We start from the raw sequence: 27,226 nt of genomic DNA, 5'->3' as shown, positions 1-27,226 counted from the left end.
ATAAACTCTTGACTAACGAGTAAGTCAGAAGCTGTCATGGGTAAGAGGAATGTGAAGTTGAGGCCACAATCGGATCAGCCATGATCTTATTGAATGGTGGAGTAGGCTCGAGGGGCTGAGTGGCCTACTTCTGTTCCTAATTCGTATGTTTGGTGGAGGCTTCAGGTGGCAGTGGGGAGATGTTCGGGTTGTGGGGAGGAAACCAATTGCAGGGAGGGAAACAGGGTTGCTTGAGGGGCCTAGAAAAACACTCATACTCCTCCTGGCCCACAAAAAGTGTTGTAAAGGCACTTATCTAATGGACCTGGCCTTTCACATAACCCTTCAGCTGCCAGATTTCCTGACCCCTGGGAAACCCAGCCCACAACAGTTAAATCTGAAAGTCTGTTAAAATTTGAGGCACAAAGCTTCATTAAAATATTTAAATAACTGATGTGCCCATCATGAGTGCCTTAGTCACCCATCCCTCCACTCTTATCCATTCAAACCTGAAGTATGCATGAGGTCGGCTTTTAGATTTCTCAAATTTTAACACTTCCTCCCCTTCCCTCCTTGGCCCCACTCATCATGGAGGGTTAAAAATCCCCCAGCATCTCCCTCAGTATCTTTAAGGTTGACTGCTGCATGCTTTAGTTCCAATCTACAACAGGGTGTCAATATGCTGAGGGAAATGGATGGAGAGGATCATTGTGCTTTCATTGTTGCTCATGGATTAGCTTGCACACAGATCAGTTGGCATGTTAAGCAATGTAACGAGGAGCAAAGGCACGATTGGGATGGACGTGGGTGAGGCTGCTGCATCTCTAAGCAATGTTGCATCCAACCCTGAATTGCTCTGTCAGCTACAATGACAGTGACAGCCTTCCACAGGATGATGGTTCGCACCATGGTGGTCAACTCTGTGTTAAGTATTGCCTGGTATGGCTCAGGAGTCCTGCTTTGGCATGGCAGTCTCTGCCGCATTTGCTGCAGAGGAAGATAGTGGGAAGAGAAGGTGCATGATTCACTGGCCTCTGTTTTCTCTGGGCCCTCTTCTCGGCTAGCTGAGATTTTAGTTTCTGCTCACCCTTCCAAACAACCTCCAGAGGTCATGGTCATCAACGACTGTGTCTCCCTGTTGTTACTGTCAATGTCCACCACCTTCGTTTCTCACTTGCAGGCGCCCTCGTAATGGAGATATGTATGTCCAGGAAGTCGTTACCCAGTGAACAAATTCACCATACAGAAGGTCTTTGTGTATACGATAATCACCCATCTAATGAACATGGCCCAGCCAGTGCAGACGTAGTTGGCTTAGCAATGAGTGTATGCTGATGGAATTAGCACACCCCAAGACCTCTGAGTTGGTGCCCTTTGCTGCCAAGAGATGCCGGAGATACATCTTAGACAATGAAGGTGGAAACTGTTCAGCCTTTTCTCCTGCTTAGTATATGTTGTCCAGGTCTCATCAATGTACAGTGTACTGAGGATGCAAACTTGGTAGACTCGCAGTGTGGTGTTCTCAGTCAGGTTGCTGTTGTTTCACACTCTCTTACTCAGCTTGGAAATACACATCACAAAAGCTGTAGGGGTTGTGTTGATTACAGAATCAAGTGACAAACTGCTGGTGATTGTGGAGCCTAGATATGTGAAGCGATCAATAATCTCCAGAATCACATTGTCAATGCTGATGAATGGTTTGGCAACATCCTAGACCATGACCTTTGTCTTCCTGATGCTGATGTCAAACCAAACTCTTTACAGGCGTGAGAGACAGTAAGAGTAAAAAGTCAGGTTATACTAGAAAACAAGCAGGACTAGGCTACCACTAAGCAGTGAGCGTGATGGAGTCAGTTCTTTGGCCATCTCAGGGATGCAGAGAACAATTTTGTCACTGGCAGCCAAGCACCAAGTTAGATTCTAAACCGCACAAAACATAAATTTTCATCAAAGGAAACATAAAGGCAAGAACCACTTTTCACATGTACACATTATTTCTAAAATGTTAAATTTGTTTGCACTTTATTCCACTGGATGGAGAAAGCTGCTTGAGTAAAATGATCAAGAAGAACAGCAGCTCGTATTTACCTTTGTGAAAACGTCTCAAGGCGCTTCACTGGAGTGTTATCGGACACAACTTGACACTGAGGTACATAGGAGAGAATTTTCCCCCTATCAGGGGGGTTGTGCAGGGGCAGGCACGGGCGAGTGCGGGCCCAATCGACACCCCAGATTCGGTGCACGCCGCCATTTTGCATGTGTGCATGCGGGTGAAAGAGCGCAAAAATCTCCCTGAGGCACCTCTGTTTTAAGTTTTAAGTTTTAAAAATTTTAATAAAGAAAAAAAAATTTAAAGACCTGTCCCCTCATGTGACAGGGCCACATGAGTTGGGAATGTCAATGAACTTTAATGAAAAAATTTATCATCCTGCCCGTGCATGAGGTTCCATGAAAAATGCGAAGGCCGCCTGGGCTCTTCGCCTGCCCACCAACCTTAAGGTTGGACGGGCAGCTTTCTCAATAGCCTTAATTAGCTAATTAATAGCCTTAACAGGCCTTTGACAGTTCGGTGGGCACGCAGCCGAGACGGCTGTGCACTCGCCGAACTGAAAATCTAAGGGCAGGATTTTCCCATCAGCGAGCAGGGGGTGGGGCCCACTCGCCAACGCGTAAAATGACGCACGGTAATATCGGGCAGAACTCCAGACGTCATCACACCCCATTTGAATTTTCTGGTCGGCGGGGGCTCAGCAGAATCCGCTGTGCGCCCGCCGACCTGTCAATGGCCAATTGAGGCCATTGACAGAGTAATTAAACTAATTAGTGGACCTGCCCATCCAATCTTAAAGGTTGTCAGGCAGGCCGGGAGCTCCGGCGGGTATTAGAAAAAGCATGAAACCTCATCCACGGGTGGGATGAGGTTTCATGTAGGTTTTTAAAAATTTTAATAAAGTTTTTGCAAAAATTATGGACATGTCCCAACTTATGTGACAGTGTCACATGAGGAGACATGTTAGGGAAATTTTATTATTCTATTTTCAGCTTTTTTACATTTAGAACTGATCTCCCTGAGACTGCACGTAGCCTCAGGGAGATGAGTTCGCTCTTTCGTGCGCATGTGCAAAAGAGCGCACTCTCGATTTTGGGATTGCCCCCCCGCCCACAAAGGGAGCGCATAGCACTTCTGTGCGGACGTCACGATGGGCGGGCCTTAATTAGCCCACCTACGTAAAATGGCGCCGCGCCCCCAATTGGGGGCGCCGATTGGAAGCGAGGCTATGCGTGCCCACCCTTCAACTTCGTCCCCGACGGGGGGAAAACCCTGCCCTAAATGATGTGCAGTGACGTCAGGACACACGCCCAATGTCACCCCACGTCATTTTACGCCTCAGCAAGCAGGCCTTGCCCCCGCTCGTCAAGCCGAAAATTCTCCCCATAGAGTTATTAGGACAGGTAGCCAAAAGCTTAGTCAAAGAAATAGGCTTTAAGGAGCATCTTAAAGAAGGAAAAAGAGGTAGAAAGGTTTCAGGAATTCCAAAGTTTTAGGCCAAGGCAGATGAAGGCCCAGCCGCCACTGGTGGAATAATTGATGTGTGAGAGGCCAGTACTGGAGAAACTAAGAGATCTTAGAGAACTGTAGAATTGGAGGAAGTCACAGACCTTAAAAAAGGCTTTAAAATTAATTCAAAACACCTTTTAAAAAATAATTCTTGATGTGATAAAAAAAATGCTAAAGAAAAATATTAACATCAAATATTTTCACTGTAATTCCTGATGCTGACTTGAAGCCAAATGTATGCATGCAAACACGCCTTGTATTGCATCCACCTGTATGTGCGCAGGTTTCCCCATTTATTGGGTATATGATATTACATGGGCCCTATCGCCGTCTCCCAATGGCCAGGCCGCCACTGCTGGAGTTGCAGTTGGCTTAGGAGCTGGGCCACCAGTTTCATGGGGAGATCATGAGTGCAGTCGCGACGCAGGAACTGGGAGCCTCAGGGAGGGGATCTGGGGGTTATATCATTAATACAGGTACTGCAACAATGCATGGGTGGGAAGTGAGCCCTTTGCAGTTGCGGTGTCACCAAATGTGGCCCAATATTTTTCTGGTCTCTTATAAGGTTGTGAGGTTGTAAATATTGATTATACAGTTGGATTAACAATTTGTAATTTGTTTGATTGAGACTTCAGATTGAGAAAAAACTTATACAGAACTTTATCTTTTTGGAGATAGATCTATGGTTGGTTACCTTGACATGCTGGAACGTTTCCACTGGAGCAGAGATGGCTAAGAGCAGATGTATTTTACAAGTATGAAGAGTTTTGTTAGGCTGAATAAAGAAATATTATTTCCTCTATTGGAGACTCAGTAACAAAAAGTTATCAATTTAAAATTGTAACTAAGAGAGCGAGGAGGGAGGCTAAGGTGTTTTTTTAAATGCAGGGAGTTTTTGGACATGGAATGTATTCCCTCTGGTGGATTTCTCTGACCTTGGGAGAGAGAGGGTGAGTGATGGTGTATGCTGTGACATACTGTTAGGGCCAAGTGCAATGGAATCTGTTTCTTCATCACACATAGAGCGTCTTTCACAAACTCAGGAGGTCCCAAACTGCTTTATAGCCAATTAAGAACTTTTACAGTGTAGTCACTGTTGTAATGTATGAAATGTTGAATAAATAGAACATAAGCAATGGGGCCAACACCAACAAACAAGAGAAGGGAGATTAGAAACACAACTAGGAATGCAACAATGATTGAGTGTTTTTCAGTCTATTGTGGAGTTTTATTTGGAGCTGGTGTACTTGGTCACTGCCTTTGTCCCTTCCGACATGGCGTGCTTGGCCAGCTCCCCGGGCAGCAGCAGGCGCACAGCGGTCTGGTTCTTCCCGGAGCTGATGGCACTTGTTGTAATGGGCCACACAGGAAGCCTTACCCATGATCCGCTTGAAAATATCATTCCCGAACGAGTTCATGATACTCATGGCCTTGGAGGAGATGGTGATATCGGGGTGAACCTGCTTCATCACTTTGTAGATGTAGATGGAGTAACTCTCCTTTCTCGACCTTTGCCACTTCTTGCCGCCTTTTGCTGCATGTTTCTTCAAGGATTTCTTGGCTCCCTTCTTGGGGTCTGGTTTCTTCTCATCCACCATCTTCAGTGATAGTGGATTCAATAGGTCCTAGACCCAACCATCTTCAGCTGCTTCATCAATGACCTTCCATCCATCATAAAGTCAGAAGTGGGGATGTTCGCTGATGATTGCACAATGTTCAGCACCATTCACGACTCCTCAAATACTGAAGCAGTCCATGTCCAAATGCAGCGAGACCTGGACAATATCCAGGCTTGGGTTGACAAGTGGGAAGTAACATTCACGCCGCACAAGTGGCCAGGCAATGACCATCTCCAACACGAGAGAATTTAACCACCACTCCTTGACATTAAATGGCACTACCATCATAGTGGATCCCCCACTATCAACATCCTGGGTGTTACCAGTGACCAGAAACTGAACTTGACTAGCCATACAAATATTGTGGCTACAAGAGCAGGTCAGAGGCTAGAAATCATGCGACAAGTAACTCATCTCCTGACTCGCCAAAGCCTGTCCACCATTTACTAGGCACAAGTCAGGGGTGTAATGGAATAATCCCCACTTGCCTGGATGAGTGCAGCTCCTACAACACTGAAGAAGCTAGACACCATACAAGACAAGGCACCCCACTTGATTGGCACCACATCCACAAACATTCACTCCCTCCACCACCGAGGTACAGTAGCAGCAGTGTGTACCATCTACAAGATGCACTGCAGGACTTCACCAAGGCTTCTTAGGCAGCACCTTCCAAACCCACGACCACTACCACTTAGATGGGATTACCACCGCCTGGAAGTTTCCCTCCAAGTCACTCATCATCCTGACTTGAAAATATATCGCGGTTCCTTCACTGTCGCTGGGTCAAAATCCTGGAACTCCCTTCCTAACAGCGCTTTGGGTGTACCTACACCACATGGACTGCAGCGGTTCAAGAAGGCAGCTCATCACCACCTTTTCAAGGACAATGAGGGATGGGCAACAAATGCTGGCCAAGCCAGCGTAGCCCACATCATGTGAATGTATAAATGAATAAATAGACGGACTGATCTTTTGCTGTCCAGACTGGATGTGTTGCTGCTTCTCTTCCATTAAAGTCAGTGAAGGTAAAACGCAGGAGAGATGTAAAATAGGCTGCCAACTCAATATCACCTGTTTCAAGGCAAGATCTATGTACATGCAGACAGAACAATTGCAGTGCATTCAGGGCTATATATGCCTTCATACTGGCTACATGAAAAGGATTGTACTTAGGCTACAAACATGTACAAAATGGCCAGTGTAGCCACCCTGAATGAGGTAGGCCTAGAAGAGGAACCTCAGTTTCACTTAGGCAAGTTGGGCAATACCGTCTTCCAAACCATTGCAAATTGTTGGAAAAAAACTGTTAAATATACAACCCTTTGCATTATATTTAATAAATCAGAATGTTTGCACAATTGGCTTTAAATTGTGTAACCCTTATAATTATAATTTGGAAAAACCAAATGAACTCTTACTTACCGATATTCATTGCAGTTTGCTCCCTATAGGAAAGATAGCAAAAATGTTTCAATTACATAGTACAGAAAAGGGTCTTTCAGCCCTACAGCTTCACTCGAGCCGCCTCCTATTCTTCCTCAACTAACTTGATCAGCATAATACTCTATTCCCTTCTCCCTCACATGCTTATCTAGATTCCCCTTTAATGCGTCTATACTATTCACCTCATCTGTTCCCTGTGGTAGTGAGTTCCACATTCTCAGCACTTTCTAGGTTTTAAGATTCCCCTGAATGCACCCTTTGCTGGTGTCTTATCTGCCGCTCTTCGTAAACTTGAGATCATCCAAATCTCTGCTGCCCATGTCCTAACGTGCACTAAGCCCTGTTCACCCACCAACCCTATGCTCACTGACTATATTGGCTCCCAGTTAGAAAATGCATTGCTTTTAAAATTCTCACTTATTTTCAAATACACCTTTGGCCTTGACCCTCGCTATTCATGCCACACAATTGCCAGGCAATGATCATCTCCAACAAAAGAGAATCAAACCATCTCCCGCTGGCACTCAGAGACATTACCATCACAGAATTCTCCACTATCAATATCCTGCAGGTTACCATTGACCAGAAACTTAACTGGACCAACTGTATAAATACTGTGGCTACAGGAGCAGATCAGACACTGAGAATCCTGAGGAGAGTAACTACCCAAAGCCTGTCCCACCATCTGCAAGAGTGTGATGAAATACTCTCCACTTGCTTGGATGAGTGCAGCTCCAACAACACTGAAGAAGCTGAACACCACCCAGGACAAAGCAGTCCGCTTGATCGACACACCATCCACCAATCTAAACATTCACTCCCTCCAACATCAACACACAGTGACAGCAGTGTGTACTATATACAAGATGCACTGCAGCAACTCACCAAGGCTCCTTTGACAGCACCTTCCAAATCTGCAGCCTCTACCACCTAGACGGACAAAAACAGTTGATGCATTGGAACAGCTGCAAGTGCAAGTTCTCTTCCAAGTCACACGCCATTCTGGTTCAGGACTATATTGCCATTTCTTCACTGTCACTGGGTCAAAATCATGGAAATCCCTTTCTAACAGCTCTGTGGGTGTACCTACACCAAATGGACTGCAGTGGTTCAAGAAGGTGGCTCACCACCACCTTGTCAAGGGCATTTAGGGATGCACTCTGTAGGAGATCTCTGAAATCTCCTTCAGCCCTACAAACTCCCAGGATCTCTACTCTCCACAAATTCTGGGCTTTAAGCATTCTTGTTTTTAATCACTCCAGCATTGATAACTGTGCCTTCAGCAGCCTAGGCCCTAAGCTCTGGAATTTCCTCCTTTTATCACTCCAACTTTCTAACTCTTGCCTCACTTAAGTCACTCCTGAAAACCTTCTTCTTTGACCAAACTTTTGGTTATCTCACCCAATATATCCTTATGTGATTCAGTGGATTTTCATTCCATGATGATCCTGTATAGGAGGTCTTGTGGTGCAATGAGTAGTGTCCCTGCCTCTGAGCCAAAAGCTCCAGGTTCTAGTCCCACTCAAGGAGCTGATAGCTAAAGAAGTTTTGTTCATAAATGTGGCCAAAAAGGTGAATATCAACTTGTAAATCCTTCCACCAAATGCCAATGCAATGCCATGCTAATGGCAGGTGGTAAGAGCAGGAGAAATTCTTGCCATGTGATGGAAAGGATATTGAAGCCTCTACCATCACTATCAATAGCTCCAGGCTACAAGCATGTAAAAATATATGTTGCCACAGCAACTCAGACTTCTTGGGGAGCCAATCCTCTGGGTGGCCAACGTGGAACGTATTGGTGCCAACAGCACAGGGTTCAATTCTGGCTGGGGTGGATTCAGGACCTGCCTCCTTGCCCCGTGCATGGTGGAGGCCGAGGCGTTGTCAGCTGGACCTGCTTTCAATAGAGACCTCAAGAAGAAGAATGGTCCTTTGAAGGCCCCTGGAACATTTTTTTTTAAGTTAAAGGTCCTAATAAATGCATTTGATTTCTTGGTGGCTGTCTTATTTTGATGGCCTCTATATTGCTCTTCACCACTCATGGAAAAACTCTCTTTGTGCCTACTCTACCAAAACATTCCACAATTTTAGAGGCCTCTATTAGATCACCCCTTAGCCATCTGTTTTCAGGAAAAAGGAGAACCCAGACTGTTGATCCTTTCTTAATAGGTATAACATTGGAATTCTAGTATCATCCTAGTAAATCCTTTTTGATCTCTCTTCAGTGCCTCTATATTCTTTTTAATAATTGCTCTTAAACAAATCTGTTCAAAGAGAGCATAACCCATCTTTTAATGTTATGCATTAAGAATAATAGTGGATAATTCTCCAAGAAAATTATTAGAAATAAATTACCTTTAGAAATCTGAATGAGTCACTCTGATTTAAAATGGTATTTATCTGCTCAGTCGTTCTCTTTAGGTCGTCAAGCTCTTCCACCCAGTCTTTAGTCTGTGCTTCAATGTACAGTGTGGCAGCCAGTCGTTCAGCTTCAATGAACTGCAGGGTCTGCTGCTCATCATCTTCAATAAGTGCTTTAATCCCCTTATAATGCTGCATAGCTTTTTCTAGATATCCAGAGTATGCTGCCTATGTGAATTAATAATCCAAAAATAAATATTTAGATATTTATATTTTCATTTAAGGGCACTCTTTTAAATAAACAAAAATAAAGAATCAGGCAATCTTGAAAAATATTTAGTCTAACATTACCATAACATCAATAATGGTAACCATGAAATTATTGGATTGTCGTAATAACAATCTGAATGACTAATGTTCTAATACTTCACTAAGGGTAGAAAATCTGCCACCCTTAACTAGTCTGGCCTACATGTGACTCCAGACCCATAGGAATCTGGCTGACTTTTAACTGTCCTCTGAAATAGCCCAGCAAGCCACTCAGTTGTATCAAACCACAACAGGAAACCACGAGAAAATCGGACTTGGGGTTGACTTGGGCAGCAACACAATAAAAGAATGCCCATCTCAGTTAGCCCTGCGTAAGTCCTTCACAAAACCTTTGCCAAAATTGGAAGAGCTGTCTCACAGGCCAGTCAAACAACAGCCTGACATAGATATATTGACAGAATCTTGCCTTTCAGCCAACATCCCAGACTCCTCCATCACTTCTAAGTATGTCCTGTCCCATCGGCACCACAGGAGCTGGTATAGTGGTAAACAATCGGGAGTAAGTGGCCATCAGAGATCTCAACATTGACTGCGGACCCATGAAGTCTCAAGGCTTCAGGTCAAACATTGGCAAGGAAAATTCCTGCTGATTATTACCTACAACCTTCCCTCAGCTGATGGAGCAGTACTTCCCCATGTTGAACACCACTTGGAAGGAGCACTGAGGGTTGTAAGAGCACGGAATGGGTGGGTGACTTCAGTGTTTATCACCCAGAGCAGCCCAGTAGCACCACTACTGACTGAGGTGACCATGTCCTGAAGGACATATCTACCAGACTAGGCATGTAACAGGTAGAGAGCAAGCCAACACAAAGGAATAACCTACTTGACCACATCCTCACCAATCTATTTGTCACAGATGCATCTATCCATGATAGTATTGGTAGGAGTCATCCCAATACAGTCCTTGTGGAGACAAAGTCCCAGTTTCAAACTGAGGACACAATCATTTGTTGTGTGTGACATTACCAATGTCACGGACAGAATAATCTACCTGACAATGCGAAAAGTATCTTAGGAATGTCATCTCCACAAATACCAGGGGAAATCCAATCCAGGCAATAACTATCCCATCAGGCTACAATAAAGTGATGGGAAGTGTCGTCGACAGTAATATCAAGCGGCACTTACTTACCAGTAACTTGCTGGCTGATGCTCAGTTTGGATTCTGCCAGAACCACTTAGCTCAGAGGTGAGCTGGGAGTGACTGCCCTTGACATCAAAACAGTATTTAATGGAGTCTGGCAACAAGGAATCTTTGTAAAATTGAAGTAACTGGGAATCGTGGGGGGAAATTCTCCACTGGTTGGAGTCATACCTAATACAAAGGAAGACGGTTGTGGTTGTTAGAGGTCATTCAACTCAACCTCAGTATGTTGCTGCATGAGGTCCTCAGGGTAGTGCCCTAAGCCCAATCATTTTCAGCTGCTTCATCAGTGACCTTCCCTCCATCATAAGATCAGAAGTGGGAATGTTCACTAATAATTACACAGTGTTCAGTTCCATTCACAACTCCTCAGATACTGAAGTAGTCCATTCCCACATGCAACAACATTTAGACTTTGGCTGACAAGTGACAAGTAATACTCGCAACACAGAAGTGCTAGGCAATGACCATCTCCAACAAAAGAGAGTCTAACCATCTCCCTTTGACATTGAATGGCATTACCATCACTCAATCCTCCTCCATCAACACCCTTGGGGTCACCATTGACCGGAATCTCAACTGTACCAGCCACCTAAATACTGTGGCTACAAGAGCAGATATTTTGCAACAAGTGGCTCATCTTCTGACTCCCCAAAGACTTTCCACCATGCACAAGGCAGAAGTGTGATGGAGTACTTTCCACTTGCCTTGATGAGTGCAGCTCCAACAACATTCAAGAAGCTTGACACCATCCAGGACACAGCATGGCAACAGCTTTCTCTTACTCACTGACTACTTTTCCAAGTTTCTGATCACTAGACAATTGAAGGATACGATCTTAGAGGTCAACACATCTCAAAAAGGGTTAGGAGTGCGCATTATGCAAGATGGCAAACCAATTGCACTTGGTCCCAAAAGCCTATCGCAAGCTCAATCAAATTATTCAAACACAGACCTTGAGACACTCACTCTAGTATTCGGTATCACACGATTCCACATATATCTATTTGGTGAATGATTCATTGCGGAAACTGATCACAAGCCATTGGAAATGATTTGGCACAAGCCACTGACAAATGCTCCACCCAGACTATAACGACTTCTGATAAAAATACAGGACTACAACTTCGAAGTCCATTACAAACCTGGTAGTAAAATGGTTGCTTCACACACACTGAGCACGTTACCTAATCCAAAAAAACTGCGGATGTCTCGCTAGACCTACAAGTAGATGGCGTAAACATTGACATAGAAGACATATTCAAGGTCAATCTGATAAATTTTGGTCAACATAAGTGCAGCCAACTTCAGGAAGAAACAGCAAATGATCCACAATTGAAGGCATTATGGAGAGTTTTTGTAGAAGGTTGGCCTGATGCGATGCAAGAAGCAGCAAACATCCTCAGATATTTTTGGCCATACAGAGATGAACTAGGTATTTCAAGGGGCGTGATTTTCAATGGAAAACAGGTGCTTGTACCCGTAGCTCTTCGCCAGGATATATTGGGCAGTAACTTACGAGATCCAGGAGTATTTGGGGGGGTACCCCAAAGATGCACTGGGGTTCCCCCCCTGGAATTTCCCAGGTAATAGATTGCATGGAAATTGCCTGGGAAGTGCAAACTTCTCATAGGCAGGTGCCCTCCCCATGGAGCTATCCATAAATTGCGATTTAAATCGTAAACTTCAGATGGTTCCGATTATGATGCATCAGTAGTTAGCCGGAAAATGTTAGAAGAATTAAAACCACTCCTAGCTTCTGGGTAACTATTGAACAGACCCACACCAACCACCCCACAGGACTCCCCTAACAACCCCGAATCCTCAGGGAATTCCCCCTACCCCCCAGACCAGACCAGTCTCCCACAACCGTCCTCCACAAGAACCCACCCTGCCACGAGACTCACCCTGCCCCCTACGGGATGTCCCCCAACTTCCAACTACCCTTCTCAGGCCCAGCCCAACCCGACCCCCCTCTACTGCCTGACGCCCCCCCCCGCCCCACCCACCCCCCCCACCCACCCCACTCCGACAGCACAAACCAGCCCCAACTAGCTGACAGCACCCCCGACTGGCCGACTCCCCCCGAATGGACAAACACCCCCCAGCTCCCACTCCCTGACTGGCCTGCCTCCCACACTCCTCACACCCCTGGCTAGCCGGCGGTCTGTTCCCTGCCCGCTCCTGGGACCGCCAATTGCACCCGCATGCCAACCTAAAAACTTTGCCCCATGTAGAGAACCAGAAGGTTTCAACAGCTAGCCAGGCAACTAATATGGCTGATGATTACAAGCTTGTGCACAAGCCCAAACCCTTTTTCCATCATCTCCACAAACCCCAAGAAGGATAGAAGGTGGAAGAAGATCCAAGGTAATGCTCTGGGGACCTGGGTTCAAATCTCACCACGGCAGATGGTGAAATTTGAATTCAATAAAAATCTGGAATTAAAAGTCTGACAATGACCACAAAACCATTGCCGATTGTCATAAAAACCTATCTGGTTCACTAATGTCCTTTAGGGAAGGAAATCTACCATCCTTACCTGGTTTGGCCTACATGTGATCGCATACCCACAGCAATGTGGTTGACTCTTAAATGCCCTCTGAACAAAGGCAGTTAGGGATGGGCAATAAATGCTGGCCTAGCCAGCGAAGCCTGATTCCCATGAACTAATAAAAAATAGAGGGACAGGAAGGCAAGCAGCCAGAAATAAGAAGGGTTAGCTGTGAATGCACTGGAATCTGCTCCTCAGAACAGAAAGGAAAGTTCTGAGTGTGGCAGTCAGGTCTTAAGGCCTCAGTGTATCTATTGCCACAAGGTAGGACATCTTCTTGTGAATTGCTGGAAGCTATGGGATAAATCTATAGGACTTAGCAGGGTGCTCAAGATTGGTGCAGAGAAAGGGGCTCAGACAAAGAGTACAACAGACCAAGCTGTAGCTCTGACTGCAGCTGTAAAGCCAACTACAAACATTGCTGTGAGTGTGGGGGAGGTGAACAAGATATCTGAAAGCTACAGGGAAATTCTTGAAAACTGTGTTAAAAAGCTGCTGGCTGTTTTGCTTTGGGGGAAAATAAGAAGGATCACCTGCTTGGGTAAAGAACACAGACTCAATCAAAAGCAAAAAATGAATGGAAGTTGCTCCAAAGTCACTCTACATTCTGAAATCGACTGACCACGACTGACCACAAGTTTTCCGCGAAGTCCGTCTGAAAAGTAGTGCAAGAGTCATCAATTGTTTCCCAGAATAGTGCTGAGAAACCAACTGCATAATCCAGATGCATTTCATCCTTTTCCCTTGAACCATTGACTTTTAACCATTTGGCAGAATTCCTCTTTTTATTTTGGTGCGTGTGTGTGCTTATATGTGTGTTAGGGAATTTAGAAAGAGTTAACTATTAGCTTTCATATTTCATACTGTATGTTAATAAACTTTGCCTTTCTACTCGACAAGTCTGGTTTTATAATAAACTAATAATTGTTTTGTTTATTGAAGAAACCCGAGCATTGAGTAGTCATTCTGAGATTAATAGGTAAAGAACTTTTGGCCATATAGCTAGCTGGAAGAATCATTTAAATATATGTTGTGACCTGTGGAGCAATGAAACTAGATACAGACAGTGCACTCCTCCCATCCCGGTGGTAATAATGGTAACCCCCCAGGATGTTGATAGTGGGGAATTGAGCAGTGGTAATGCTATTGAATGTCAAGGGGAGATGGGCTGACTCTCTCTTGTTCCAATCACAAACAAGAATCTTAAACTTTTTCAAAGCCAACTACATTGGGATGAGGGGAGATCTAGCTAAAATTGTTTGGATAAATGGACTAAAAGGTATGGAGGCAAGTAAACAGTTGGAAACATCTAGAGAAACAATTCAAAATATTCAATAAAAATACATTCCATTGAAAAACAAAAACTCACTGAGAAAGATCCATCTGTGGCTCTTGAAAGAGGTTAAGGAGAGTATTATGTTAAAAGACAAGCCTTTAGTAATGTCACAAAGAATAGTAGTAAGTCTGAGGAATGGGAGCCTTTTAGGAATCAGCAAAGGGCCACCCAAAAGTTGAAAATAGGGAAAAAAATAAAATATGAGCGTAAAAGAGCCAGAAATATAAAAACAGATTGTAAGGGCTTTTACAAGTATATGAAAAGTAAGAGAGTAGCTAAAGTAAACATTGGTGCCTTGCAAGCAGAGACAGGAGAAATTATCATGGGGAATGTGTAAATGGAAGAGGTATTGAACAAATTTTTTGTGCTGTCTTCACAGTAGAAGACACAAGTTACATACCAGAAATAAAGAGTAACCTATGAGCTAATAAAAGTGAGGAAATTATGATAATTACTAACAGCAGAGAAAAGTACTGGAGAAACTCAAGGGATGCACCTGCTATGATTTTCCAAAATTCACTAAATTCTGGAATGGTCCCAGCATATTGGGGGTTAGCAAATGTAACACCATTATTCAAGAAAGAAGGGAGAGAGAAAGCAGGGAACTACAGGCCAGCTAGCCCGACATCAATTACCAGGAAAGTGCCAGAATCTATTATTAAGGAAGTCTTAACAATACACTTAGAAAGGCATAAAAAGTCAACATGGTTTTACAAAAGGGAAATCATAGAACTATGGAACCATAGAAAAATTACAGCACAGAGGGAGGCCATTCAGCCCATCTTGTCCATGCCAGCCCAGGGACACCCAGGTGCCCTTTCTAATCCCACCTTCCTGCACCCGACCCATAGCCCTGCAGCTTACAGCACTTTAGGTGCAGATCCAGGTACTTTTTAAAAGAGTTTAAAGTTTCTGCCCCTAGCACCAAACTGGGCAGCGAATTCCAGACACCCACTACCCTCTGCATAAAAAAGTTCTTCCTCATGTCCCCACTACACCTTCTGCCACTTATCTTGAATCTATGTCCCCCGGTTCTAGAATTCTCCACCAAGGGAAATAATTTTATCCTGCCCACTCTATCTATTCCCCTCATAATTTTGTACACCTCAATCAAGTCACCTCTCAGCCTTCTTTGTTCTAAAGAAAATAACCCCAACCTATCCAATCTCTCCTCATAGCTACACTTTTCTAACCCTGGCAACATTCTTGTAAACCTCCTCTACACTCTCTCCAGAGCTATTACGTCCTTCCTGTAATGTGGTGACCAGAAATGCACACAATACTCCAGTTGTGGCCTCACCAGTGTTTTATACAATTCCAACATTACATCCTTACTTTTATATTCTATACCTCTGCCAATGAAGGAGAGCATTCCATATGCCTTCTTTACAACCTTGTCTACTTGAACTGCTGCCTTCAGGGACCTGTGTACTTGTACACCAAGATCTCTCACTTCATCTACCCCTCTTAGTATATTCCCATTTATTTTGTAATCCCTGTAATTGTTTGACCTCCCTAAGTGTATGACCTCTCAATGTTAAAATCCATCTGCCACTTTACCGCCCACTCCACCAACCCATCTATATTGTTTTGGATATTATGGCTATCCTCTACACTATCCACTACTCGGCCAATCTTTGTGTCATCTGCAAATTTCCCAATCGTGACCCCCCCCCCCCCCCCCCCCACCATTTCACGTCCAAATCGTTAATATATAACACAAACAGCAAGGGTCCCAACACCAAGCCCTGTGGAACACCACTTGAGACAACTTTCCATTCGCAAGGGCATCCATCGACCATTACCCCTTGCTTCCTGTTACAAAGACAACCTTTTATCCAGCTTGCCACATTAACCTGAATCCCATGGGCTTTTACTTTCCTGACCAATCTGCCATGTGGGACCTTGTCAAATGCCTTGCTAAAATCCATGTACACAACATCCACTGCATTAACTTCATCAACCCTTCTTGTCACTCCCTCAAAGAATTCAATCAAATTTGTGAGGCAAGACCTTCCTTTAACAAATCCATGCTGACCATCCCTGACTAGTCCATGCCTTTCAACATGACAGTTAATCCTATCTCTCAGGATTGATTCTACTAATTTGTTCACCACCAATGTAAGACTAACTGGCCTATAATTGTTTGGCATTTCCTTTGATCCCTTTTTGAACAATGGAACTATGTTTGCATTTCTCCAGTCCTCCGGTACCTCCCCTGTATCTAGTGAAGATTGGAAAATCAGCCTCAGAGCATCTGCTATCTCCTCCCTGACTTCCTTCAGCAGCTTCGGAAACAATCCATCTGGCCCTGGCGACTTACCGACTTTCAAGGATTTCAACCCTTCGAGTACTTCCTCTCTCTTTATGACTATCCCGTCCAATATCTCGCAGTGTTCCTCCTGGACTACTATATCTACATCCTCCCTTTCCTTTATAAACACGGAGACAAAATATTCATTCAAAACCCTTCTCACAGCCTCTGCATCTACGCACAAGTTTCCATCTTCATCTCTGATAGGTCCCACTTTTTCCTTAACTAACCTTTTAGCATTAATGTATTGGTAAAACATCTTTGGGTTATCTTTAACTTTACTTGCTAATCTTTTTTCATGCCCTCTCTTTGATTTCCTTATTTCCTTTTTTACTTCGTCCCTGCACTTCCTGTATTCGTCTAGGCTATCTGCAGTGCTTAGTTCTTTGTGCCTATCGTACGCTTTCTTTTTATGTTTGATCTTCCCCTGTATTCCTCTAGACAACGAGGGAGGTCTAGATTTGGCAGTACCACTCTTATTTTTGTAGGGGACATGTCTATTTTGTACAATTAGGATCTCGCTTTTTAGTGCTTCCCACTGGTTTTTCATTGTTTTATCCTCCAGCAGTGCTGTCCAGTCCACCTCAGCCAAGTCCCTTCTCATTTCTGCAAAATTTGCCTTTCCGTAGTTCAAGACTTTTACTCCTGCCTTATCTCTGTCCTTTTCCACGGTAATGCTAAATCTAACTGAATTGTGATCACTGTCCCCGATATGGTCACCAACTGTCACTTCACCCACTTGCCCTCCTTCGTTCCCCAAGACTAGGTCTAGAATTGCATCTCCTCTCATTGGGTTTGTCACCAATTGATTGAAAAAATTTCCTGGACACACTGCATGAATTTTTCTCCCTCAGTGCCCCTTATATTGTTTGAATCCCAGTTGATATTAGGATAGTTGAAGTCTCCTACTATTATTGCCTTCTTGTTCTTACAAGCAGAAATTTGCCTACATATTTGTTCTTCTAGCTCCCTTTCACTATTTGGGGGTCTGTAATATACTCCCAGTAGTGTGACTGCCCCTTTTTTATTTCTAAGCTCAATCCATAAAGCCTCGTTTGTTGACCCATTTAGTATATCATCCCTTCTCACAACTGGAATTGATTCTTTAACCATTAGTGCTACCCCACCCCCCCTAATTTTTTATCTCCTACTCTATCATGTCTGAAGACTCTATAACCAGGGATATTTAGCTGCCAGTTTTGTCCCTCCTTTAGTCAGGTCATGTTTGACAAATTTATTAGCATTTTTTGGGGATATAACTATTAGGGTAGATAAGGTTGAACCAGTAGATGTAGTTTACTAGATGTAGTTTACTTAGATTTTCAAAATATATTCAGTAAGGTGCCAAGCAAAAGGTTAATACACAAGATAAAGGCTTATGGAGTTGGGAGTAATATATTAGCATGGATAGAGGATTGGTTCATGGACATGAAATGGAGAGAAGGGAGAAATAGAGCATGTTTAAGTTGGCAGGCTGTGATTAGTGGAGTGCCGCAAGGATCAGTATTGGGGCCTCAGCTATTTACAATCTATATTAATGACTTAGACAAAGAGACAAGAGTAATATATCTAAGTTTGCTGATGATACAAAGCTAGGTAGGAATGCAAGCTGTGGGAAGGACACAAAGAGGATGCAAAGAGATATAGACAAGTTAAGTGAGTGGGCACAAGGTGGCCGATGGAGTATAATGTGGGGAAGTGAGAGGTTATTCACTTTGGTCGTAAGAACAGAAACGCAGAAGATTTTTTAAAAGGCGTGAAACTGGTAAAAGTTGATGTTAAGAAAGGAAGGAACACCAAAAGTTAGCATATCGGTACAGCAAGCAATTAGGAAAGCAAATGGCATGTTAGCCTTCATTGAAAGGGTCTATATTCTCTGGAGTTGAGAAGAATCGGAGGTGAGCTCATTGAAACTTTCAGGATTATGAAGGGGCTTGACAGGATGCATACTCAGACATTGTCTCCCCTGGCTGGGGAATTTAAAACAAAGGGGCACATTTCAGGATAAAGAGCCAATCATTTAGGACTGAGAGGAGGAGAAATTTATTCACTCAAAGGGTTGTGAATCTTTGGAATTCTCTCCTCCAGTAGGTTGTGGATGCATCATCATTGAATATATTTAAGGCTAAGATAGACAGATTTTTGGTCTCTCAGGCATCAAGGGACATGGGGAGCAGGAGGAAAAATGGAGCTGAAGCCCAAGATCAGCCATGATCATACTGAATAGCAGAGCAAGCTTAACGGGCTGTATGGTCTTCTCCTGCTCTTATTTCTTATGTGGTTGTCTTCACTCAAAAGACAATAATAACCACTAAAGTTTCAACTTCACTCAAATTAAGCCTAACATATGTTATTCATATGGTACACAACTTTACCTACATCTTATCCCGTATGTACATTTCTATAATATCATCTCAATTATATGTCGAACTGTACTTCTCAGACAAAAAGATTTGTTCCTTTAAATATATAATTAGCTTTTAAGATAACACTTACTAACACCTGGGAATTCAATTCTCGAAGCCGTTTTATAGCTTCTTCTGTTTTTGTCCGCTTCACATTAAGCTCCTTCATTTTTTCCGTGAAAGACAGCTGATAAGAAAGAAAAGGGAATTAATTACTGCACTCACCAGTAACCTGTTATTTATACAAGTCCTGAGAAGTATTATATTGTGCCTCATCATAAGGCAAATTGCTTCATGATAACGCCTTCATGAAGTGCACAGTCATAGAAGAGATTTTCAAAAGAGCATTCAGTCATTAGTTCAAGCCTGATAAATGTCCTTTTAGCTGCTATAGTAACCATATCCTGTAGTAAGTTATCTAAGTTGTCATTATGCTCAGGGGAGCTGTGATGTTAGTCAGTTATATTGCATGGAGGAAGGTTTACGGTGCTTGTTTTGCATTTTTTCAAAGTCTTGATCATGCTGTAGTGTCTTCAAAAATAAGAGTGGAGGAGGAAAAGCAGCTTAGGGAGAGAAATAATCAATTAATGTCAAGGCCTTAATGAATCTCTCGTACATAGAATAAAGAAAATCAAGTAGCAACTTTCTAGGCCAAGTTGCTTGCTGCTTCATAATTGGCTCTAGAGCTGGTGTCAGCAGGATTCCCAAGCAGGATTTGCCTTCTACCTTACTGGGTAGAAGTAATGCATGCCTCAAGGAACAAAAAGTAGGAGGAAAAATAAAACTAACACTTCTGAACAATCTGGAATCATAAGGTAAATGGCAAAATCTTCTTAATGGATTATAAACTGTTTTGTCTCAGCATCTGAAAAACTGTATGCAGCTGTAAATCAAAATCGATCAAAGGCCAGGGCAATGCAAGCAAGACAGTGAGGAATATGCCAATGAATTTTCTGTGGTAATATTTTGATTTAAGTGTAGTATAAGTAGTAGTCTCCAGTGTGGGTGAGCTCATACAATTAACCCAATTGTTTTGCAAAACACTGAGAAAGCAAGCAGAAATTTATTTATTTATTTTCAGACTTATTCATAGTAAATTTGAATTTTACAGTTTGATCAAGGCTGTAGTCATAGCAGGGAATCAGAATAGGTCTAAAGCTGATTAGATATACCATTAATAATTGGTGGGTTTTGATATTGTATTAAAACAATCAATTACAATCAACATCATCAAAGTTAGGAAAATCAGTCAAAAGATCTGTTTGCCATTAAAATTCAGTTTTCCACTGACTAAGCAGGCTGTTTGCTTTAGTCTCAAAAATTGTGTTATTTAGTCATTTATTTTTACAAAACTGTGAATAGATGCCTTGGCCATTGTCTCCTGCCTTGCATGCCCAAATCCCACCCACCAGCTTGGCAGCATTGAAAGCAAGTTCATCGGGAGCCAGATCTGGTGCAATTTTTTTAATTCTTTCATGGGATGAGAGTGTCGATGGCAAAGCCAGCATTTGTTTCCCATCTCTAATTGCCCTTGAGAAGGTGGCAGTGAGCCGCCTTCTTGAACTGCTGCAGTCCATCTGGTGTAGGTACACCTACAGTGCTGTTAGGAAAGGAGTTCCAGGATTTTTATCCAGCAAAAGCAAAGGATTGGCAATGTAGTTCCAAGTCAGGATGGTGTGTGGCTTGGTAAGGGACTTGCAGATGGTGATGTTCTCATGAATCTGCTGCCCTTGTCTTTCTAGGTGGCGGAGGTCATGGATTTAGAAGGTGCTGTCGAAGGAAGCTTGACAAGTTGCTGCAGTGTATCTTGTATATGGTACACACTGCTGTCACTGTGCAGTAGTGGAGACAGTGAATATTTAAGGTGATAGATGGTATACTGATCAAGCGGACTGCTTTTTTCCTGGATGGCGTCAAGCTTCTTGAGTGTTATTGGAACTGCACTCATCCAGGCGAGCGGGGAGCATTCCATCACAATCCTGATCTGTGCCTTGTTAATGGTGGACAGGTTTTGGGGAGTCAGGAGGAGCGGTTCTCACTGCAGAATTCCCAGCCCCTGACTGCTCTTGTAACCACAGCATTTATGTGGCTGGTCCAGTTAAACATCTTGTCAATGGTAATCCCAAGATGTTGATGGATGTTGATTGAATGAAGCCTGTTAAATTGTCTGGGACTTACATCAGAGAACTGGACCAAACTTGACACCTGGCCCACCAGCTCCATACTTACTGCTTTCCCGGGTTAAAATTGGTACTTCCAGAAATTAAAATCATAAGAGCTGTATAATGGGAGGTGAATTGATTTCATGCCGTTTACAATATCACCCAAAGTCAAAATTACCCCAATTGATTCAAAAGACCCTTTGCAGAAGTCACACTGACAACTAATGTGGGCAAAATATTTTACAGCAGTCTATAAGGACTGTGTGTCCTTAGGAACTTCTGCTGAGAAGTCTGCTGCTGGTAATTATTCAGAAGTTGTTTTGAAATGAAACGTATAACAGGAGAGATTAATTGATAGCTTCACTGGCTAGACCTGTCACAGGGATTTGTGCCAATCAGTAATCATTTAGTTGCTACAGATCCTTGATTGATAGATACGTGAAGATGAAAGAGCATTAAAAAGGATAAATAGGTTCAGTGAGACGTCTAATGCTGATAAATATTTTATGTGCATCAGCTGCTGTACTTTTATGCTATAATATTAAAAATATATGAAACCATGATCAGGTCTTTTTTAGACACTATTGGTTAATAACCAACTTTACACCAATATTCTAAGTAGAGTTGGTGAGGCCTGTGAACATTTAGATCTAAATAATAGATTTCTTAACTTGAATGTTGTCCTCCAGATGGGGGTGACCAGGTTTGTACAAAGCCTCAATCGTATCCCATCTGGAGTACTACATTCAGCTTTGAGCATTGAGCCTCAGGAAAAATGGAGAGGGAGACGGTGGTGTAATGATAATGTCACCAGACTAGTAATTACCAAGGCCCAGACTAATGCTCTGGGGACAAGGGTTCAAATCCCACCATAGGAGCTGGTGGACTTTAAATTCAATTAATAATCTGGAATTTAAAAGCTAGTCTCAGAAATGAGGTGCCATGAAACCATCATCGATTGTTATTAAAATCCATCTGGTTCACTAATGTCCTTTTAGAGAAAGAAATCTGCCATCCTTACCAGGTATGGCATACATGTGACTCCAGATCCACAGCAATGTGGTTGACTCTTAGTTGCCCTCTGAAATGGCTGAGCAAGGCACTCAGTTCAAGGTCAATTAAGAATGGGCAACAAATTCTGGCCTTGTCAGCGACACCCACATCCCATGAAAAAATAAAAAAAGATATATTGACCTTGGAAGGAGAACAGCGCAAATTCACCAAAATGGTACCAGTCTTAAACAGTTAATTCATGAGCAGAGGATGCAAAATTTGACTTGTATTTCTTTCAGTTTTGAAGGTTCAGGGATGATATAATTGAGTTTAAAATTAAAAATTGATTCAATAGGGTAGATAGAGGAACTATTTCCTCTGGTGGGAGAAATCCAAAACAAGAGGGCATAATTTTGAATTTTGAGCTATCCCATTTAGGAGTGAAAGCAGGAAGTACTTTTGCACACAAAGAATAGTGAAAAACTGGAACTCACTCTGGCAAAAGGCGATAGATGCTAAATGAATTGAAATTTTCAGGACTGAGATCAATAGGCTTTTGTTGGATAAGGATATCAAGAGATATTAAACAAAACAGAGCAAATGGAGTTGAGCTACACATTAGCCCTGATCTAATTAAGTGGTGGAAAAGCTTAAGGGGCAGGAGACTTACTCCTATTCCTGGGTAACCAACCATTTCAAGTGTCAAGTTCTCCAGGCCACTCTATGACGTGACTGATGGAGAGGAGCCATCCTGTCGCCATTTATTTTACTCAGATTCACAACTTTAGACCTATGTAGGATGACAACTGTTGAAATCCTGGATAACATGCCACCAGCTGGGTATGCTGCTCACTTTGCAGTATTCTTTCAGAAATCAGCTTCCAGAAATACCCAGGCCAGTCAACACAGATTCCTGTTGAAATATGTATATATATATATAAATAAATGTTGTACAGTAAAGGGGAAATTATGTACATCACAGTCCTGGAAACTGAAAACAATATATATATCAGGATCAGTAGTATTGTGGTTATGTTACTGTACTAGTAATCCAGAGTCCTGGACTAATAATCCAAGGGACATGAGACCAAATTTCATCTCAATAGACCCACACGCAGCTGGGAAGCCAAAAGCAAGTGAGGAGCTCATTTCAAATGAAGAAGGTTTTGCCTTGGCTCTTTAACTCAGCTACATCAATCACATCCCATTTCTGGGTTTCCTGACCAGAGAGGTTGGGTGCAATGATGCACTGAATCTGTCAAATGATTTCTAATTAAAGAGACACTAATATGGCTCAGAATGGCTATACTGTACATTGATTCCTGTGGCTTCAGCAAAAACAAGAATGAAAAGGAGATGTGGAAGGCTGCCCCCTGGGTCTCTCACTCTTATCTGAATGTTCTGCAATGGGATCTAAAGGGCTGAACTGAGGTGATGTTTGCCAAGGATGGGAGAAAGAGTCCAACCTCTCCAACAAAGCAAGCATGGACGGAAGTGGCCAAGGAAGTGAGCAGCAGTAGTGTGGGCCTTCAAACCTGAAGACAGTGCCCAAGAGGGCTTAAGGATCTCAGGAGAGCAGGAAAGGTGAGTGGCATAACACTCCCAGGTTCCAATCCCAACACTCTGACTTTCCCAGCATTCTCCAGCACAACACTGCTCAAACCAACATACCTTGCAGCTCCATTCATTCCTGTGTCTCCAAGCACCTTCTAAATCCCATCTGAACAGCCAACAATGACATTCCATCTCATCTGCATGCTACCTCACACCCATGCCTCACAGTCACTATCCACAAATGATGTCCTTCCACTCCTCTGCACACAAGCCATTTCGAACATTCAGAACTTTGTACTTTCTTTTCTGGCAGATGAGATTGCAGAACTCCAGGTAGAGGCAGAGAATGAGGAGGGTGGGGCCTCCAGTGATAGCCACCTTGACAACCACTTACGTTGTGGGCCCATCTGGTCCATGGGAAAGGAGGTCATGTTCCAGGAGGCTACAGAGGTCAGCAATGATCTGATGGAAAAACCTGAGCCTCCAGAGACACTGGTGCTCAAACATGCTGAGTGAGCTGGTTCTCGCCTCATTGATCCTGTTTTGGGGATCTAGCCTATTTTGAGCTGAATCTCTGTGTCCATTTTCTCTGTCCTATGGGGCAGAATTAAATTCTGCCCATGTGAGAAGGCCAGGAGGTAGTTGTGGGGCTATAGAATCAGAAGAATAGGAGGGAAGGCGGGCTTCCTGCCATTTGGTCCAGGACAGGGAAGGGTGAGGATGGCCTTCCGTCCCAGAGGCCAATTGAGGCCCTTATGTGGCCAATTAAGAGCCAAATAAGGGCCTTATCCCACCACCAGTAAAAGCTGGTGTCTTCCTTGTGGGCTCGGGGGTGGCCCTCCTGATTAGGCATACTGTGGCCCTTAGAAGGTACCCCCAGGCAACAAGTGCCACCCCATTGAAACAGCATCCCCTGCCCTCAGCAACAACCACATCCATTGCCAGGGCCTGCTTGACTGGTCCCAGTAAATGCGACCCACTTACTTAGGTTCCAGGGCCTCTTCCATGGTTGCTGGTCCTGGCCAGCTGCAGTCCCAGTGGCCACCAACCTGGCTGGCAGCTCTTGAAGATGGGAACTTCGCCCCCAGCTTTCAGCCTGCCTTCACAGCCACCGCCAACATTAAGTTAAGCCCATGGAGTGGTATTTGGGTGAGGAGAAGCAGTTGCTGCTGTTCCTGCTCCTGCTGCTGTTGGTGTTGTTAGCACTGCTCCTCTTGTTCCTCTTCAGCACAAGCTGCTTCTGTACTGCAGTGAAGGTTGATGGCAGGGAAGTGTACATCAAAGTGAATAAAGTCCAAGAGAGATGAAGTGACTTCCAAGAGGTTGTAAATTGCCTGTCAAACAGTAAGAGTACAGTCTCATAAGTAGAGCTGTGATTGCTATATTATTGTGTTGTTGGGTTGGAGTAGCTTCAATGATTTCCAAAAACTGCTAGCTATAAACATTCTAACATTTATTTTAATGTATCTACAGGTTATTGAGAACACTATTACAAGCTTCTGACAAGGCTTGCTCTCCTTTTATTTTCACATTAGACTGTCCCAGAGTCTGACATCCCATGAGTGTGTCACTTCCTTCTCAGACATCACAGACTATTACAGTTAACCCTTTATGGGACTTAGCCCAGGATTTTCTGCTCCCGATCGGGGTGGGCATCATGGCAGGCATGAGAGCAAAATCTTGCGAGAAGGCCCAAAACTGGTTTTATGACGACATAAAACGAGGAAGCGATTGTGCGCTTCAGCCGACAATGGTGCACCGCATTTCCAGCCATCGAACATCGCAAACGTCACTAGCATAAATCAGCATCTCATTATGACGCCTGCTTGCCGGAACCATCCCTCCATGCTGGATTAAGAGCCCACGTCAGCATGCAATTAGAATGATGTGTTTCATAACAGGATTTAAACAACATGCAGCTGGAGACCTGCACTTCATTCCTGACCCCAAGGTGAGTTCAAATACCTTGCATTGCGCAACGCTCCCGGGGGTCAGTGCCAGGCTTCACAGACTGCACCACATCGGTGTCAGGGAAGTCTCAAAGCAAGTCTCTACAGGTACCACAGCAGGGTTAAGGCAGAGGTGGCTTTTAATGTGCTGCAGGGCAATGGCTCCTCTGGGAAAGGGGCCAGATGGGACTGAGAGGAGGGAAGGAGCTGCAGGACAATGGCTTCACTAAGGGGCCAGACAGAAATGAGGGAAGGGAAGGGACTGCAGGGCAAGACCTCCACTGGGGAAGGGGCCAGACAGAAATGAGGGAAGGGAGGAGGCTGCAGAGCATGGGCTCCAATGGAGACAATGAGCAAGGAAGGTTGCATTGAGACACATGACTTGGGGGATGGGGGGCACTAAAGGGCCACCCAATGAACTGATAGTTCCAAAATGAGGACAGAGGCATAGTTGAGACAGGTTAGCAGCTGTTCAATTGACATGCAGGGAGTCAGTAAAGTGAAGCAATAATGCTCTTTCATGCAAACTGATCCTCAAAGTGGAAATGATTGTTCTCCTCATTTGCAGACTTCAAATTCATCAGAGTATTATGGAACTGCAGAACTACAGGGCGACTGGACAAGGTGGAGAATCCTCTTGGAAATGTGGCCATTCACCACTCACATAGGAGAACCCTAAGGACCATAAATTAATCTCATGTACTCACTGAACATTAACGCTCATGTTTAGTCTAAACAGCACAATATTGGAGTGCAAGTAATGATGATCCAGTGCCTGGGCTGAAAGCGAAACATCCAGTCGCCTAGCCGAAGCTGCTGCCAGTTGGGGAGTGGAGTTTGTGGTGAACATTCATGCGCACCCTGCACTGGGCATCATTTCAGGGGCAAGTACTCTCTGGCATGCATGAAAAGGACTTGACCCTACAATCACAGACTGAAAGTGGACCTTTGACAACAAATGCTGACTCTTGCGTGTTTCTCATTGATACTGCAGTGAGGAGACCATCAGGAAGATGGATCTTGATGTTATTGCTGCTTGCATTATTGTTTATAGGCAGCAGAGAAGAATGAGAAGAAGGCGATGGAGGTGCCTAGCTTGCAAAAGCAAGGAGCAGAAAACCAAGGGGAAGTGGGTCCTCCTCCAGATGCTCCTCAGAGAGCCGTAATTTGTAGGCACCTCGCTGGACCCAGGTGTATAGACATCGCATGTGTTAGTGCAATTGAGTGAGAACCAGTGTTGCAGACACCTCTGCATGTATGTATCTAGTGACTCACATTTGCCAAATTCTGTAGAATTTGGCGCCAGGGGACTTGAAAGGCATCCATTGCCAGTGGCTGTGAAAGTAACTGCTGTTTTCAGCTTCTACACCAGTGGCTCCTTCCAGGGTTCCACTGGGGACCTCTGCGGCACCTCCCAAGCATCCACCCACAAATGAATCCAGGAGGTCACAGACGTCCTTTTTGAAAAAGCCCATAATTTTGTCCACTTCAACAGAGGTCAAGCATGCCAGAGCGCAA

The 27,226-nt window shown here is 43.8% G+C and overlaps 1 protein-coding gene across 1 annotated transcript in view; it reads right to left on the bottom strand.

The window, feature by feature from the left end:
• LOC144683108 (E3 ubiquitin-protein ligase TRIM62-like) overlaps positions 1-27,226 on the bottom strand; it is a 77,217-nt gene that overhangs the window by 23,938 nt on the left and 26,053 nt on the right. The window contains exons 3-5 of the mRNA XM_078546125.1: positions 19,142-19,237; positions 8,959-9,192; positions 6,583-6,605 (exon numbers count right to left, since the gene is read on the bottom strand). Coding sequence (XP_078402251.1) covers positions 6,583-6,605; positions 8,959-9,192; positions 19,142-19,237 — 353 coding nt within the window. The remainder of the gene's footprint in view (positions 1-6,582; positions 6,606-8,958; positions 9,193-19,141; positions 19,238-27,226) is intronic.

This window comes from Cetorhinus maximus, chromosome 7 (assembly GCF_964194155.1).
Source record: "Cetorhinus maximus chromosome 7, sCetMax3.hap1.1, whole genome shotgun sequence".
In the NCBI taxonomy this organism is placed as follows: domain Eukaryota; kingdom Metazoa; phylum Chordata; class Chondrichthyes; order Lamniformes; family Cetorhinidae; genus Cetorhinus; species Cetorhinus maximus.
The sequence above is the reverse complement of the archived record's forward strand: the minus strand, read 5'-3'. Positions and strand labels throughout refer to the sequence as shown.